The 16,659-nt window shown below is 54.0% G+C and overlaps 2 protein-coding genes across 6 annotated transcripts in view; one reads left to right on the top strand and one right to left on the bottom strand.

The window, feature by feature from the left end:
- Positions 1–16,659, top strand: part of LOC113216880 (neo-calmodulin-like) — a 153,934-nt gene that overhangs the window by 41,752 nt on the left and 95,523 nt on the right. For 2 of the 4 annotated variants that reach the window (XM_052268919.1, XM_052268918.1), the window contains exon 3: positions 4,449–4,553. The exons of the other annotated variants lie outside the window; for them this stretch is intronic. In XM_052268919.1, the coding sequence (XP_052124879.1) occupies positions 4,449–4,553 (105 nt within the window). The remainder of the gene's footprint in view (positions 1–4,448; positions 4,554–16,659) is intronic. 4 annotated transcript variants of the gene reach the window in all.
- LOC113213784 (gastrula zinc finger protein XlCGF57.1-like) overlaps positions 2,437–16,659 on the bottom strand; it is a 23,882-nt gene continuing 9,659 nt past the window's right edge. Inside the window, exons 2-4 of one of the 2 annotated variants that reach the window (XM_052268928.1) lie at positions 3,509–3,604; positions 3,149–3,432; positions 2,437–3,064 (exon numbers count right to left, since the gene is read on the bottom strand). In XM_052268928.1, coding sequence (XP_052124888.1) covers positions 2,646–3,064; positions 3,149–3,404 — 675 coding nt within the window. In that variant the 5' untranslated portion in view covers positions 3,405–3,432; positions 3,509–3,604 and the 3' untranslated portion in view covers positions 2,437–2,645. Of the gene's footprint in view, positions 3,433–3,508; positions 3,605–16,659 lie in introns of both variants that reach the window. The other variant, XM_052268926.1, reaches the window with a different exon arrangement.

Raw genomic sequence — 16,659 nt, 5'->3', positions numbered from 1 at the left:
CAGAGAATTTTTTAAAAAATAAAACCGAAAATCATTTTTTTTTGTCCTGACCCCCCTTAAAATTATTCAAGCTCTTTACAGTAAACTGGCTACCACGTGCGTGACTAGCGATACCCCGCCACCCCAGGTCGGCAAGGGGTGGCCGGTAGTGCCCGCGTGGGGGTGAGCCACCAGCAGGGGGTATCGCGGCGAGCGCGACGCCCCGCGGCGCCTGCAGGGGGCGCCTCCGCTGCCTCTAGGGGCCCCGCGCTCAAGGGCAGGGTGCCCGGCCCGGTCTGGCCCACTGACACACTCACGCACCCCGCGAGGAGAAAACAGAGAGGGGTAGGTTCGGGGAGGTTTATACCCCCTCCACTATCTCGCTCTCTCTCTCGCTCTCCACCACCCCATATACCTCCGCCTTGATCGCGGCCGCGCGGTCGGTCCAACCTTGGTATATCTCTCTTGCTCATCCCCCCTTAACTGCTTTCCGGAGGGTGTGTTTCCGGCTTCGGATCACTCATTTCCGGCCGCCTTGCTGCTCAGCCTAATTTCAAATTTTCGATATCTCGCGGTGTCGACTCGATCCGCGCCGCACGCGCCAGCAGCAACACCCGAACGGGAAGGGAAAATAAAATACACAGCGATAAAGGGACGTTCGCGATCCCGACGAAGGGAAAAGGGGGGAGGGGTTCTCATCGCGCAGGGCAGACCGATTCGCGTGTCGAATCGAAGGCGCTTTGCTGCCCGGCCGGGCGGGCCGAGATTGGAGATTGCTGCTCTTATTGCGTCCAAGACGTCTTCGCGGCAGTCGGAGGGATCCAGCGAGTGAGAAAGAGAGGAAGGTGGGAGGATAGGAGAGCACGGATGAAGAGCAAGAAGTAGAGAGAGAGAGAGAGAGAGCTTCGCCTCCCGCGCGCGAGGAACCCATCAGGGCTGCAATCTGCCCCCCACCGCCCGCACCGCACCCCTTCCCTCGCGGCTTGCAAGGAGCGAGGGGGTTGTACATCAATAATTGAAGATGTCTTCTTCCCCCCTTAACCACATACCCGGAGGCGGGCGAGCAGGCGAGCAAGACTTTGGAAGAGCAAGCCACAAATCAACGGCCACGTATCAAGGGGATGGGGGGAAGGGGGGGGGGTGGTTGGACAGGCGAGGCTGGACGCACGGGACAGGGAAGATCAGCACACAGAGGAGAGAGACAGAGACAGAGAGAGAGGGGGGGGAGGAAGGTGGCTGTGTCGCAAAACCATATCGCGAGTGCGATGGCGCGGGGACGTATCGACTGCCCATAGTCCGTCCGTCCATATACGGCACGATCCCCGCACTGAGGACTCGCTCGGCCCAGAGAGCGTAGTGGTGGCGGGGGGGGGGGGGGGGGTTGCCTGCCCGGCCAACACGGAGAGCAGCCCCGGCCCCGACCCACCAGGCCTGCCGGCCGGCCCACTGAGCTCCTCACGCGAGAGCGGAGCACGTAATGCGCCACTTCGCCCCACCACACCAATTGACTCGAAAAGCCACGCCACTACGTCCACTCACCACTGGCGCCCTGCTCCGTCGGTAGGGTTGAAAGCCCTGGAAAGTTCCCAGAAGAGGTCCGGAGAAAATGAAAAATTTTCCAGACTTTGGAAGTGTTTGTCATTTTCCGGATATTTTCGGGAAATTTCCGTGAATTTTCAACCCCACTGCTCCGCCCAACACGCGTCAGACCTCACAGTACAGACGGGCCAAGTAGTTTCGCAGGATGCGCGGCGGGAGGCGCGTCCCGCAGGTGGAACGACCTTGCCTACCTCATGCGACCCGAGGGGGACAACCCCGACCGCACCCCGACCTCGCCTCGCAGGCCGAGGTCACCAGCAGCAGCAGAGCAGAGGCCGCCGCTGGGCCGATGGCCTTTCGGATAAGATCCGCTCCATGAAGTGTTGATGAGTCGCCGCGTCCCCGGGGTGCATGAGGTCGTGAGGAGGGGGTTGTGTGTCCCCATGCCCTTTCGATACGGTCCCTGAGTCACGCCCCACCCGATTACTCGAGGGGAGAGAGAGAGAGTGAGAGAAAGGGGGGAGATAGAGCAACGCCTTGAGATTCGAGAACAGGAGATTTGTTAAACAGCGGTGGCGGAATTAACTATTAGGGGATGGGTGACAACGTCACAAATGCAGGCGGTGACATGCAAGCAGTCGACTCAGAGCGGCGCTTGCGGGAGGCCGCAGCCAGGCGAGCGCTACGCACCCAGACAAAAACAATCCAAACTTTGGTCATCACCTGAACTGGGTGGGTCGGGCGGGGAGATCCCTCATCCACTTCCACCCCGTCGCTCGGTCAGACAGAGCGATCCTCTTCGGCCCCGGCCGGGCTATCAACTTCTCTGCGGCGAGGCAGGGTATGCGGTTCATATCTGCACAGGGATAGGGGGGGAAACATGTTCAAACGTTGAAGGATGAAGTAAAGAAGTACCAGTCATGAAATGAACAAGCAGCGTTTATTGACCAAAATTCGTTTTAAATTAAAAGAATATGAAAACATTTGGATACGTCTTGTACAATTTCACAATGAAATTAACCTGCCTAACATGTATTCCAGACAAATGTCACCGTCGGTCGTAATAAAAAATAAAGAGGAGCCACTCCGATAGTCTAGTCCATAGTTATTTCTACATTTGGAATAGTCTAGGTCGAAGTGTGAGTGCGCTGGTGGCGTTTCAAATTTGCTGACAAGGAAAATGTTTTCTGGCACACTGTGCACCCGAAAGGCCGTTCTCCAGTGTGAGTGGTAAGATGCTTCTTTAAATCGCTAGGTCTAGAGAACTTCTTTTGGCAAACTGTGCATCCAAAAGGCCGTTCACCAGTGTGAGTGCGAAGATGAACACTTAAACTGGCAGAAACAGAGAACTTCTTCTGGCACACTGTGCACTCAAAAGGCCGTTCACCAGTGTGAGTGCGAAGGTGAACACTTAAATTGTCAGAACGAGAGAACTTCTTCTGGCACAACATGCACTCAAAAGGCCGTTCACCAGTGTGAGTGCGAAGATGATTAATCAACTTGGTAGATTGCTTGAACTTCTTTTGGCACACTGTGCACTCAAAAGGCCGTTCACCAGTGTGAGTGCGAAGATGATTAATCAACTTGGTAGATGACTTGAACTTCTTTTGGCACACTGTGCACTCAAAAGGCCGGTCACCAGTGTGACCGCGAAGATGATATCTCAAAGAGCACGCGTAGGCAAATTTCTTCAGACACAGGGTGCACTCAAAAGGCCTTTCACCGGTATGAGAGCGGTGATGATCTTTCAGATTACGTGGCGTAGAGTACATCTTGTCACAAACGGTGCACTTAAATGGTTTCTCTCCAGTGTGCACTCGCATGTGCACCTTTAGTTTGTTTGGTGTCTTGTAGACCCGGTAGCAGACCTCACACTGCACGGCCATGTTGTCGAAAAAGCTTGAGATAATTAATCTGCAAAGAAAACACATTCAGCGCGCGCTGTATTGCCTCTCATCGCAGGTCAACTGCCGTTACAACTGGCACAAACCTGATAGGGAGCTGAGCAAGCGACACTATAGAGGAAAGGCCTCCTTAGACTAAAGCTGACGATAATCTCACCAGCCTCCCTGCAGCAGCTCGAACCCTGTAACAATAATAATTAATTAGTCGTATCAAGCACAAACAATTTTCTGATTTTCACACACGTTAGAACTCGCTACTCGGAAATGTATCAGCTTATACAGATTGACAGCAGAGCCATTTCACAAACAGGATTCAATCTAAAAATCATCATTAGGATTAGAAATTTGCACACTGGAAACAGCAATAACCGCAGCGTTCGTCACCCTCACGAGACAATAGAGGCGGGTTCTGGCTGAGCTCCGTCTCCCCCCCCCCCTTTCCCACCAGGCTTTTTCCCTCGGAGAGCCATCGGAGGCAACAACACTCCAGCATACTTCACGAGTTGGCATGCCCGCAAGGCCAGCCGACACATTCGTTTCTTTTAACTCAGTATTTGCGCATTTGCAGTTGCGGTGGGCAAGCAGCGACAAGCGGCGACATCTACCCAGCAGCGCTTGCGGGAAATGAAAATAAGGGAGGTCGGGGGGAAATAGGAAGCGGAAGTGAAAACACTTGATTGTATAAGGGAGGTGTGGCCACTTTGCGCCGTCGCGTTCCGCTGCGACGCAAATAACTGGCGGACCGAATCCAAGTGATTATTTCTTGGCCGTCAAACGACTCACTTCCGCACTAGACTGGAGGGGGAAGGGCAGCAGTATAACGACCAGTTATGTCGCCGCCAAGGGGCTCGATTGCCCGCGAAGTTGGAGCAGGGGAAGGGGGCGTTAACCGCAACACGCCAAACCCTTTCATTATTTTATTTCTTCCTCTTTTTTTATTTTTGAACGGGCTCGCACGAAGACTGTTCGAGACAGAGACAGGATTTACAAAACTACAACCTCTTCTTCTCGCTTTCCTTTTTCCAGGCGCGCAACAAACCGGCCGACGGAGTTGGACATGTCAATCAAAAGAACCGGGAAAAGACGCCCGTGAGAACGCCGCACAGTTCGCACGATCTGCACAAGCAATGTGTAGGTGTGAGCGAGTGGGTCGCGAGAACCCACCGCAATTATTATTTTCTCTATTCGCATCCGTAGACGTAGAGTAAAACAACCAAAACGTATACGGATAGATTCATTTTTTAAATGTAATGCCCCGCTCTGCTCTCATATTTTTGTTAACGTTTTCCTTTCCGCCCGTATACGTAGCTGGCGCGCTGGGCGAGCAGAGAGGCGCCTCGGCGCAGAGCAACATTCCGCTTGGCATGCACAAAACTTGGGGCAAAACCGTAAAGTTTGTCTGTCTCGCGGCGCGCGCACCGGCCTGAGCCACTAGCTGTAGGTGGAGCGGGACGGTTATATAGACGCAACTATGTAATACTGATAGAAATTTATTTGCATGATACTGTGTAGACGCCTCCCCTGCCCTAAAAAAAATCCTTATAAAATATGACCTTTACGATATAACACAAACCTAGAATATGTATCTGTAATTCTTAAACGTTTTTAAAAGCATGTGTCAGTAGAAAATGTCCATAGTCCGTCGCTGTATGGCAACTTAGAGGTAGTCGCGATAACGAGGTAGAAATCACCATTAACAATTTTTTCAGTTCTTTTTACGGCTTAACGCACCACACAATGCGTGTGGAGCAAACTAAAAATAAAACTCTGGTGGAAAAAAGGCCAATGTCAACACAAGAAAGAGGACAAGGGCGCGGTGGAGTCCACGATGATAGCGCTTCGGCTTATCGGGAGGAAGAAGAAGATTTTAGGGGGAGGGGACCTGACAGGAAGTAGAGGAGAGGGGGCGGTAAGGGGTGATCGGGGGTGATTCGAATGGCATGCAGTGGCCAGCCCTATCTCTACGGCCGCCCTGCTCCCCCGAGCTCCAACCAGCGCGCTGGCAAGACTCCACCTGTACCAATCGGCCTCTGACTAAGCAAGCACAGGGGAAGCTGCAGCAGCAGCTCTCGTGCAGAACAAGGACTTCTGCAGTTGTAAAGAGTGTCGAACTTTTTAGTTCTGCAGGTGCAAAGCCAAAGACACGCTTTACTTCGCGACTTTATGAATGAGGAACATTTCTCTTTACCGTTCCCACAAGTGCATAACAAAGAGGTTGCCACTTACAAGTTTGAAAACTAGAGCACGAAGTAAGCGTGCTCGCTTTCAGGCTGTCTTCATTCCACCTAATGACGAGCGTCCGATTACTCGTGAGTAATGCATTTAAAAGTAATCCAGGACCCGTGCGACACGCGTTAATTAACTTGATGAATTAGTTAAAATTGCATTATTACCTGCTGTCAAATTAATGGTAGAGTCATCACTAGGTAAAACATGCTAAATTTCTTGTAAATAAGCGTTGAGTTGCTGTTTTTTTTTGGGGGGGATGGGGGTGGAGGTGGAGGGGAAGAAAAAGAAAGGTAAGGGGAATTAGGATGTAAGGAATAGAGGGAGGTGGGAAAGGGGGGGGGGGCTTGTTTATGCACCGAGGTGCAGCTCAGCTCTCGCGGTAACGACGCGCCCCGCGACAAGCAAGCATCGCAGCGCTGATGAAGTGTGCTCTCTCTCTCTCTGTTGCAGGTAAGTGTCTCGTCCAAGGGGCGCGCGCGCGCCTTCACCCCCCAACAAGGGAGCCCTCTGAGGTCCTCTGGAGGGCCGAGGAAGGCGCGTTGGGCCGCGCGGCTGCTTCTCACTCGGCTTTCAACACATCACCGGGCCGGCGTCGTGTCGTGAGTCACGGGGTGCACATGACGGGTAGCGAGAAGAACCACACACGAGCTCCCCGCACGCTCACTACTCGTCATAGCAAAGAGTCCGTAAATGCAGAGCCCATACCGCCGTCCCCGTTCTTGCGAACCCCCAACAAATGGATGCTTTTCTGTGCTCGTTTGCAGGTCTACGTTGAATAAACCCGCACCACCTTCATGTTAAAGTCAAACGCGCAGTGGCACTGATTTGTGCGGATTTGTGCTTTGCAAATCTCTCCAATAAAGCCCAGTAATTAAACGGTAAGGTATACCTATACTGATCCACCCTCTCCTTTCCTCCCCGCGTTCGTCAAAAGGACCAATCAGAACCCCCCTCTCTCTCTTTGAGCCCGATGAAAAGTGAGAAATCAAAGCGACACATGGCGGGGAATGTCAGCCGCCGCTCCCCGTTTGGCATTGGTGTGCGAAGAGGACATGTGGAGCCCCACCAGCCACACAACCCCACCTACACCACTCTCCCCTGGAATGAGACACACACGTCAAATCTGGCGCGCGGGGCAATACGACGACGGTGGTCGGGGATGTCGGCGGATGAGGTCGCAGGGGAAGGGGGGGCTGGGGGGTTAGGGAGTGTGTGGTGGGGGGTGATTAGTGAACCAGGGCGGGTGTGTGCGCTCACCGGCTTATACCTGCGGAGTCCTCTACTGCCAGACCCTCCTCCCCCTTTCTTTCCCCTTTCCCCTCTCCTGCCACTCTCTCTGCTCCGCGCGTCGTCCCCTCGAAATAACAGAGCTGGCGGGTCGGGCTTGCCCTGGACATGCCCGCCCGGGCTGGGCTAGCGGGGGCCGATCCGAAGGACACCGCCCAGCAGCCCCTGGTCCTGGTCTCCCCTATTACTGTGCGACTTGGCCAGCGAGCGCGGCCGGCGGCGGCGGGAGGGGACAGAGGAGACATCCTGATAGATTTTCGGATAAGGGGACATCAAGGGACTACAAGAAAAAGAGAAAGATATAAGAAGGAGTTGGATCGGGGAGAAGGGAGGGGGGGGGGGAGGGCGCGGTCTGCCGCTTAGAGCATCGGCAGCATCGGAGGAGGAAAAGGAGTCGGGGAAGTAGGAAAACCTAAAGCGCGGGGGCCATTGGGAGGGGGGCGAGGACGGCGACGAGGAGGGTAACCATACGAGCGAGCTGCTGGAAGTGCACCGCGGCGCCAGCTACTCCAGGACAAGTGAGTCGATGAGGGCGATAAGAGAGTGACGCTAACGGCGCGAGAATGTTGAACAACGCCTTCCGGCGCGCGCAAGCGGCGGCGGCGCAAAGTTACAGAGGTAGTCGTCGCGACAACTCGGTGCGCGCGAGGCACTCGTCCCGGCGGGGGGGTCGATCCGGACCAGGTAGCGGCTGAAAAGTCGTTCCCGCGCGCGCGGCTGTAAGGAAGCCGCCCTGCGCGCGCGTGCGGGCCGCGGGCGGGGCGCGCCGGCTGGAGAGCGGGAGGAGGAGGGGAGGAGGGAGGGTACGCCGCGCCCCCTCTCTCTCTCCAGCCGCTCGCGAGAGGGTAGGCCGCGCCCAGCCGGCAGCTCAGTTGGGTCCCGCCGCTCTGCCGAGGCGTTCGCCACCCCCCCTGCCCGGGCCCGCGCCGTGCGGCCTGCGAGCAGCTTGACGCGCGCCCCGCGCAGCGCAGCGCAGCTGGAGCCGGAGCAGGAGCGGGCCGTCCAGGTGGACAGAGTTGGCTCCATGCCGCTGTGATGTGAGTACGCTGCCAAGCAGAGGGCTCGCTCAAGTTGTATCCATGATGTTGTGTCGTGTCTCGAGCCAGAAACAACCACCACCACCACCACCACCATCGTGTCACACCCTGGAGTGTTTGTTTACCCACCACCGCCGCGTGGACCGACAAGCGCCCGTGGGGAAATAAGAAATTATCAATGAACTCGGGCTCGCCCCCCGGGGGGACAGGGCGGCGCCGTTAACGCCGGCCTGTCACGGAACCGACAAGGGAAAAAATAAATATGCGCCGTCAGAAGAGTGGCGTGCCTCGGGGCCGTTCTGACACCTCTCGCTGAAACAAATGTGCAGCGCGCCGGGCTGGGCGGGGTTTGTGCGTTGAGCGTTTAGCACCGCTAATGGCAGCCACGGTCGGTCAGGGACCCACCTGCGGGGGAGGCCATCAGATGTGAGGGACTGACTTTGCGGTGGGACAGGGGGACGAAGGGTCGGCGAGGGACGAAGCGAAAGGGTTTGTTGAGTGCCTCCTTCCTGGCGCTGGACCTGCGTATGGAGGACTGTCGAGAGGGCCTTTCGAGAGGACCTGCCACTGCCCGATGGACATTCTGCAGGATACCTACAGTTTAGAGGGAACTCACAATCGAAAATGTGTTTAAAAATTTACGACCCTATTTCGTAACTCTGATTTACAAAATATGGTGTGAATTTCTGACAGCCTCATTCTGGCTCGTCAATCAATTCTAAGTTGATACGCTCCAATTTTACAATATTTCAAATTGTCCTTTAACAACACACTATGGACAATATCCCTGTAACATTTTCAAGTATTTATCAGAATGCTTGTGGAGGGACTGTTGGAGAGACTGTCGTCGGAGGGACTGTATGGGGGACTTTCGGAGGGACTGTATGGGGGACTGGGGACTGTCGGTCCGCGCCAGCCCCAGGGGTGTGCGACGCCTCGCGACGACCTGTCCCTCGGCGCCGCCGGACACGATAATGGAGTCGCTATTAAGGCACCCTGCATCAGTAATAACTTAATCAATCCCGCGGCCTATGGCCCGGCCCGGCCCGGCGCCCCACGGCTCGGCCGGCGACGCCACCAACAGCGCGTCCTCCCCGACCCCCCTCCCTCCGGAGCATCGGCCTCCAGTAGGGTTGGAAATTTTCAAAGTTTCCAAAATAATTTCAAAAAAAATAAAATATCTCCAATATTCCCGAAAAATAACGGAAAACTTCCGAAGTCTTGGAAATTTTCTATTTTCCCCCCGAAATTTTCCGCTTTTTCAAGAAATTTTCCGGAAACTTTTAAAGGTTCCCAGCCCTAGCCTCCGGGCCCTTCCCTCCGGGACCACAAGCGGGCCATCAGGAAGGACGTCACGGCGTCACGTCACGAGTCGTCCTGATGAGCAGCCGATCCCGCCGGGTGTGGTGGACCCTCCACTGCCGTCTATCGACGACAGGGAGTTGGTTGGGGACAGACCACAGACCATACCACGACCGCTTTGCAGTAAACCCACCCCCTCTAAGTCTGACAGAGGCGGAGGAGGTTTACCTTTTCTTCTGGTATGACTCTGCCACCACTGAAGATCACGGAAGCACGCAACAGAACGTGCCCGAGTACAAATTTCGAAATTGATTAAACAAACAAATAATTAGGACTCTTGTTCATACGTTATTGTATGTAACAGGTTATTGTAAACATTATTGTATGAAACATAAACGATTGTGTCCGTTGCGCAGTGTGTAGAATACAATTTGTTACATAAAACAATTTGTATAATCTGTGCAGCACACGCGAACGGACGTGACATGACAACAAGGAAGTTTTGCATAATGTTACATGTGGTAACTTTCAATGACCTCTCTGACTGCGTCCTGTTGCTACCCGGTGTCGTGCAGGCGGGCACATGAGTATCCGCCCGCACGCACGCACGACTCGCACGACACGCACGCACACGATTCATTAGGGGGTCAACGCGCGGCACCGACTACAAAACACGGAGCCCATCAATAACGCAGACCTACATTATCGACCACGCACGGACTCTCCGCGGCGGCGCGCGCGCTCAAGGTCCTCAGAGCCACCCGTCGCGTCGTAAACTACTACCCAGCGAGCACACCACAGCGCCCGATTTAAAACGTCCCGCCAAAGGTAAAACCAATAGAAAAAATAAAATAAGTGTACAACGCAAATCCCTGGTTAAAAGAGGGAAGGGCGTAAGCCGAACAAGAAGTCTGTGGACTTACGCCTTTTAAAATTTTCGTCAGTGAAATAGTTCACACACCTACAGCTCGGATTTTAACTGTGTTCTCTCTCACTGCGCCCCCGGGGGCTTCGCACCGCGCAGGTCCTCGTCTTTTGTATTGCTTCTGGAATCATTTTCTCCTCTCGTGGAGCCTGCTCCGCGACGCCCGGCGACGCCCGGCGCAAAACGAAACGACCCGCAATAACTATTGCCCCCGTCTCACCGCGCCCCGCCCCGCCCCGCCCCGCCCCGCCGCGCCCCGCCCGGCGTGTCCCCAGCACGGCCTGCTTGTTATTTAATTAGGTCGACGTCCCCCACGGCCCGCAGGCCGCCGCAGGCTCTGCCGCCCTGCCGACGTCGTGCCGAAGGATTATTCACAGACTAATTGAAAGGAGAGAGAGAGAGAGCGTGAGAGACCGAGAGAGAGGGAGAGTGAGTAAGAGAGGGAGAGTGAGTAAGTGAGAGAGAGGGGCGGTATAGAGGCGCAGAAGGGAGGAGGAAGGAAGGTGGTCAGTGAAACAGTGGAAACAGTCGTACGTACGCGAGACAGAGTTTTAAAAATTCATTATTGCCGCGGACCGTCACGCCACGGGCAGGGGCGGGGCATGCAATCAATGCCCCATACAGAGCCCGCCCCGCCCCGCCCCAAGGCGGGCCCGCCTGCTTAGCGACTTTACGGGGCGCTCGCCGCGCTGCATTATGCACGCCACCAGTCCATGTGGATGGGACCGCAGAGATCAGCGCGGTTGGGGCACGCGGACTCGCGGACTCCGCGGGCCGACACGGACGCCGACGCACAGAGGCGCACGGCGCACGGGCAAGGACACGGGCAAAGTAAAGGACACGGACGCGGACATGAACAAGGACGCGGTCATGGGCAAGGGCGCAGACACCAGCACAGGGCACGAGCGCAGACACGGAAACGGACGCGTGCAAGGGCCCGGACCCATCGTATAGAACAACTGCCTTGAAAATGAGAATATCGTGTCTTTTTGTTTTGTTTTTACAATTCTAATTCTTTCAACAAGGTTTTTGTGTATTTTTTGTCTGCCTTATATAAAGTAGTAAACAGCAGAGACAGATAAACCGTGTGATGACACGGTTCTAAAAACTTGTAACCGTATACTCTTCTCATTTTTGAGGCGACAATTTTTCTTGTACTGTGTTGGCTGGGCGTATAGCCCTTCAAAACCCCGTCCCTATAGCTGCGCACTTTAGCGCCCCGCGCCAGAATAAAACAAGCTAATCTAAGTTGAGGTGCGGCCTCCTCGTCCCGCTGCTGCCATCACTGGTATAACTCCCACCCCGCACGACACCGAAACCGAGTGCGAAAACGAGCGTTGCGAAACAAAACACCCCCCTCCCGAAAAAGATATGATGATGATGGCGTGCGGGCGGGTGATACAACCAAACCACCCACACCCCTGCTGATGCACGGGGAGGGCCCGCCCGGGCCGCGAGGGCGGTGTGCAGCCGCCGCCAGCTGCCAGCTCCTCCGCGGCGCTCGCCACTCGCCGCGAGGGAATTCCCCGCCCCTCAAAGCAGCACCGCTGACGCTGACGCCGCGCCCTCCGCGGCGCACGATGACGGCCCTCTGATTTTATATTTCGCGCCGCGCAAATTTTTGACTGAGTTTGTTTCGACGCGGCGTGCCGTGTTCGGCGGGGGGTGAGGGAGCAAGGGGTCGGGTGAGTGAGGGGGGTACTTGTGTTCTGCAGCCAACTTTTAATGGGACCGTATACCCGAACAGCCGCGGCGGGGGCGCGACGCTGGCGCGACGTTTTTCATGACTCAGCGCCGGTAATTTGTTCATTTCGGGGGGAGGGGGAAAGGGTTGTAACGGGGCGGTAGTGAAGGAAGCGAGCGGCATGCCCTGGTGCGTGGCGTCTCGCTATAGTGGGGTCCTTGTTCGCATAAGGCTCTTGATTTTGAACTCGCGGCGCGAACTTTGATTAAGCAGTATCGCTTTCGCGTGGTTCGCTCATTAGTGCGAGTTCACAATGTGTCACGCGAGGTCGCCTTTTCATCCTCTGCCTTGGACCGTCTGAAGCCACAGCAGTGCTTTGGTCAGAAAAAAATTGGATTAGGGATCATCCAGGAAGAACTCCCGTGCGAGCGAATCTGCCGACTATAGCCTGCAAGCTGTCATGGCGCCAAATAGATAGGCAACATCTCGTCTGTAGGGCATGCGTGTACTGCAGGGTGAGGGTGGCCTATCCCGAGTATCGCAGGCGCTGAGCCCACTTGATTTGACAAATGAATGTCAGGTAAAGACGGACGCACTTTCTGGACCTTAAGTTTCACTTGCCTGAATTACCAGATACACATCCGCTGTGTTGTTATGGAGACTTTTTAAATACGAGGTTTGACATTACAATACCCTGAACCAAATCAAATTAAATTAAAAAGTTGTCAGGGAATAAATCAAAACTATGGAGGCGCGCGGGGCACCGCCTGACTGTATGCTGGGACAACATCCGGTGCAAATTGAAAGTCAACATCCGCGAGAGAGGAAACGACGACGTCGACGGGCGGTGGCAGCGGCCGGACATTCGAAGGAAAGTTTCCCGAAAGACGGCAGAGAATGAAGCGGAGGGGGATCGGCGGACTGCCGAAGGGAGCGGCTGCGATAGCGAGAACTCCCCGCCCCGCCCCGCCCCGTATGCCAAGCCCTGCTCCGGTCCCCCGCTGACTCAGCTGACTGACCCCGAGCCGCATTACTAGGGGGCGACGTAATATTCTACGAGAAAGGGTCGCGAGCAGCGTGGCGCGTCGGGGCGGGCCTCCAATCAGAGAGAGTGTACACATAGTGGACAGGAAAACACGCGCTCGCGGGGGAGTCAGCTGTGAGAGAGCGGAGGCCTCCCCGCGCGCCCTCCGTGCGGAACGACGCTATATGCGAAAGACTGCAACCGGCCGTCGCAAGCGCCGCACTCGCCAGTGACCGACTGTCTGTTCCATTCGCTCAGTGAGACCATTCATGCATTCACCCGTGACGCAGTGTTTAGTTGTGTTCTCTCTCTCCCTCCCTCCCTTCCTCCCTCCCTCCCTCGTACCCTCAATCTCGATCTCCTTCTTGCCCTTTCTAAAATTGTTAAATTCTTTCTCTCCCACTGGCAGCAGAGCCCCATAAAAACAAGAGAGATTTAAACTTTCAATAAAGTTTCTGGAAACTTTCAAGATTTTCCCTTTTAAATCTCTTATTTTTAGCAGATGATACCTTAAATACTTTAAACTAAATATAAAGAAAACATAAGTAACTTTAAGGTGTCAGCTAGCTTTTACTCTCGATAAGCAGGAAAGAGAACTAAGAGCAAAACCAGAAATCATTATTTGTGCGCTGGGGGAATAGTGTCCGGCTGGCTGGCTGAGTGTCGCGACAAGCCCCTTCCTTGCCCTGCCTAACAATACCGCGCCGGATTGGCCCCTTCCCTGACCAACAATACTGGGCCACCGCCGCCAGCCGTCCTGCCCTCCCCGTATATGTCCTCTGCGCCACTAGGCCACCGAATTGCAAGATTGCAAGCAACCAAACAGAATGCAGCTAATGGGATAAAATAAGAACATAGCCTTATTCATAAATTTGTATCATCTGCTTTCAAGATCGATTCTTGATTGAGATTTTTTTAACATGTTGCGCACTTTCATATTTTTCCAAAGAAGTTTTTCAGTTTTTTCCTTTTTTTGGGGGGGGGGGGAGAATTTCAAGTTTAAAATAAGTAGATAAATATAGAAGTATTACGATCACATATTGCATTGTGGCTAGAAGCGCCGCGCCGAAACCGAGCCGAGGAAAATACCGGAGAAGGGAAGGAGAAGAGCGACCCGCTCGCGCCGCGACCAGAGCGCCTGTGAATGGCGGGGTAGGCAACCCAACGGCACCCCGGCTGAGCGGGCGGGCCTACGCTCCAGGCTGACCCGCCCCGCGCAGCGCCGCAAGGGGGAGAGCAAGGGTGCGTGATGTGAAGTAGAGAGTGGGAGAGAGGGAGAGGGAGTATGAAGTGGGAGAGAATGAAGTGGAGAGGAGTGGGGGGAGGCTCCTTCAAAATTAAAAATCGATGATAGAGAGAAAAAAGGTAGAGAAAATAGGGAGAGAAAAAAAAATAGAGAGGTGAGGCATCAGGAGATCCAAGAAGGTGGAAGTTCCCGGAGGCTCATGCGGCTCGCGATGCGGGCTAAGGCTGTGGGAGGACCGGGGAGGACAGGTGGGCACGCTTCCTGCGCCCACCACGCCACGCCCCGCCACACCTTCGCCCCGCCACAGCCCCTCAGTGGCGTAGCCTCCTGCTGCATTAAATATGAAATGGGATCCATGAGCAAGCGACTCCGCCCCGCCCCGCCCCGCCCCGCGCCGCCCCGCCCACATTGTTGCAAACACTCATTCCTACTCGGCATCATCATAGGGGGGGTTCCCTCTAAAGGGGCGTTCCCGTGCATGAAGGAAAGAGGGGGGGATGGAGTGTTCGTTGTTTTGTTGGAGCGCCGGGGACGATCCATTGTACAAAGTGTTTCTCCGGTCGTTATTGTTCCGGTGTTGTCGTCATTCTTACGTGAGGTCAAACACCTGGCTATCACAATAGCCGCGCTAAACTGGGAAAAACGACAGAAATCAACAAAAATTATTTTGATAGAAATAGGTATAGGTGCACGGCGCATCGCATTTCACCTCAGATGAGCATTTGAAAGAATGCATCGAGACGTATAATAAAGCATTAGGTACCCTCGCTCAGAAACCGCGGGACGGATTGTTGGACTTCTCCATAATGCCACGACAAACTAGTCCGTGATCAGCTGCCCCCCAACACACACACACGCCACAGCGCTTCATATCCCCTCCTGCCGAGCCGCAGCACCTCAAACCTCCCTACCGATCCCTACACCTCGCACCGTTTTCTTCTCTTCTTTTGTTCTTTCCTTTTCTTTTTCTTCTTACCCGCCGCCATCTTGTAGGCGGGCGCCGCACGACCCCTTGCATGGGTACAACACCATAATGACATGAGAGGCCCGGGCCGGGGGCTGAGCAGGTCGGGCGGGCGGGGCGGCGGCGTCCTCTAATGGCGATGCATTAATTATTATTTCTGAAATGAATAATTCAGGCTCCAAGTTGTGCGGTGCACACGGCAGCGCCTCCTCTCCCCACCACCACCACCGCCATACCATCGCATCAGACTCGATCAGTAGAGAGGCCGCGCCGCGCGAGTGTTTTTTTTTTCTCCTTTTTCCCCCCATCCCGCGAGCTTTCCCGCGCCCGTTTTCAAATATTAAAGCGCAGAGTGAGGGATGTCAGGGATGCCCCCCCCCCTCCCTCCCCAGTACATACATTTTTTCTGTGTGTGGGTGAGTGTGCGTGCGCGCGTCCGCCGAGTCCCTTTGAGGCCGTACGGTCGCGTGACGACCTGCCTCAACCCACGTGCGCATGTCCAAGCGGTTCCACCAACTAAAATATGGATTCAAAAATGAAAGGTGGACGCACGTGTGAAGCTGAGCTAAATATGTACCTAGCTCTTGCTTTAGCCCGCACTTGCGTTTACGATTGGGGTTAAAAAAGTAATTTGTCTTTTTAAAAAACTGCATGAAATGCACTCAGAAAAATCGTTTCTTGTTTTAAGTAAATTTTTCCTTATTTCAAGTGCACGCTGACACAAGATCAAATTTACTCTTGAAACAAGGTGATTTTTTCTTTCAAACAAGAGAAAAATCTTATTCCAATGGCAATATTGCCTTGTTTCAATGTTGAATTTAATCTTGTGTCAGCTTGGACCGGCTTGGACTTGAATATCAAGAAACCATTTTTCAACGAACTTGAAACTGCACATGATTTGGTGTGCAACTTTCCACCAGTTTTATCTTTAAGAACACTAGGTTTGACTTTAGTGGCATTACATTAATGTAGTTTTTTTAAAAAGACAAATTACTTTTTAACCCCAATTATCGGAAACGCATCAGAGTTGTAGCAGCTTTACCTGCTGCTAAATTTGTAGCGTATCGGTGCTCTGTGAGCCAAGTTTGTAACCTCATCGACTCTACCAGCCGATGCGTTATCAATGAGATCTTTATCTGGAGCTGCACGACACAGCAGCACGCGTGTTCGGGGCGCGCGGTAATAGCGCGGGATGTGCCAGACACGCCAAGCCAATAACAAGCCGTCGTTCTTTATTCTAATCGCATTCACCGTCCATCCTCGCTCCGAGACCTCGTTCGTTCTCGCTTCTTTTCCCTCTTCACATATTTTCCATCTCCCCTACCTCTCGTAATTTTTGTTTCTCCGTTTCAATTTTCCTCCTTCACACGTACTTAATGGGGGGGATAATATCGTACGTAGGCCATAGATGTGTGTGTGTCCTTGTGCACCTAAATTAGACACAAAATTGTATTGACGTTACAGACTCAATAAAGAATTTGTACCTAGCCTATGTACAGTTTGTACCTCCCTACAGACAAATTAGTACCTGATGAAGAT

This window comes from Frankliniella occidentalis, unplaced genomic scaffold (genome assembly GCF_000697945.3).
Source record: "Frankliniella occidentalis isolate FOCC.00 unplaced genomic scaffold, Focc_3.1 Scaffold79, whole genome shotgun sequence".
Classification (NCBI taxonomy): Eukaryota; Metazoa; Arthropoda; class Insecta; order Thysanoptera; family Thripidae; genus Frankliniella; species Frankliniella occidentalis.
This window is presented reverse-complemented; position numbering and strand designations above follow the sequence as displayed.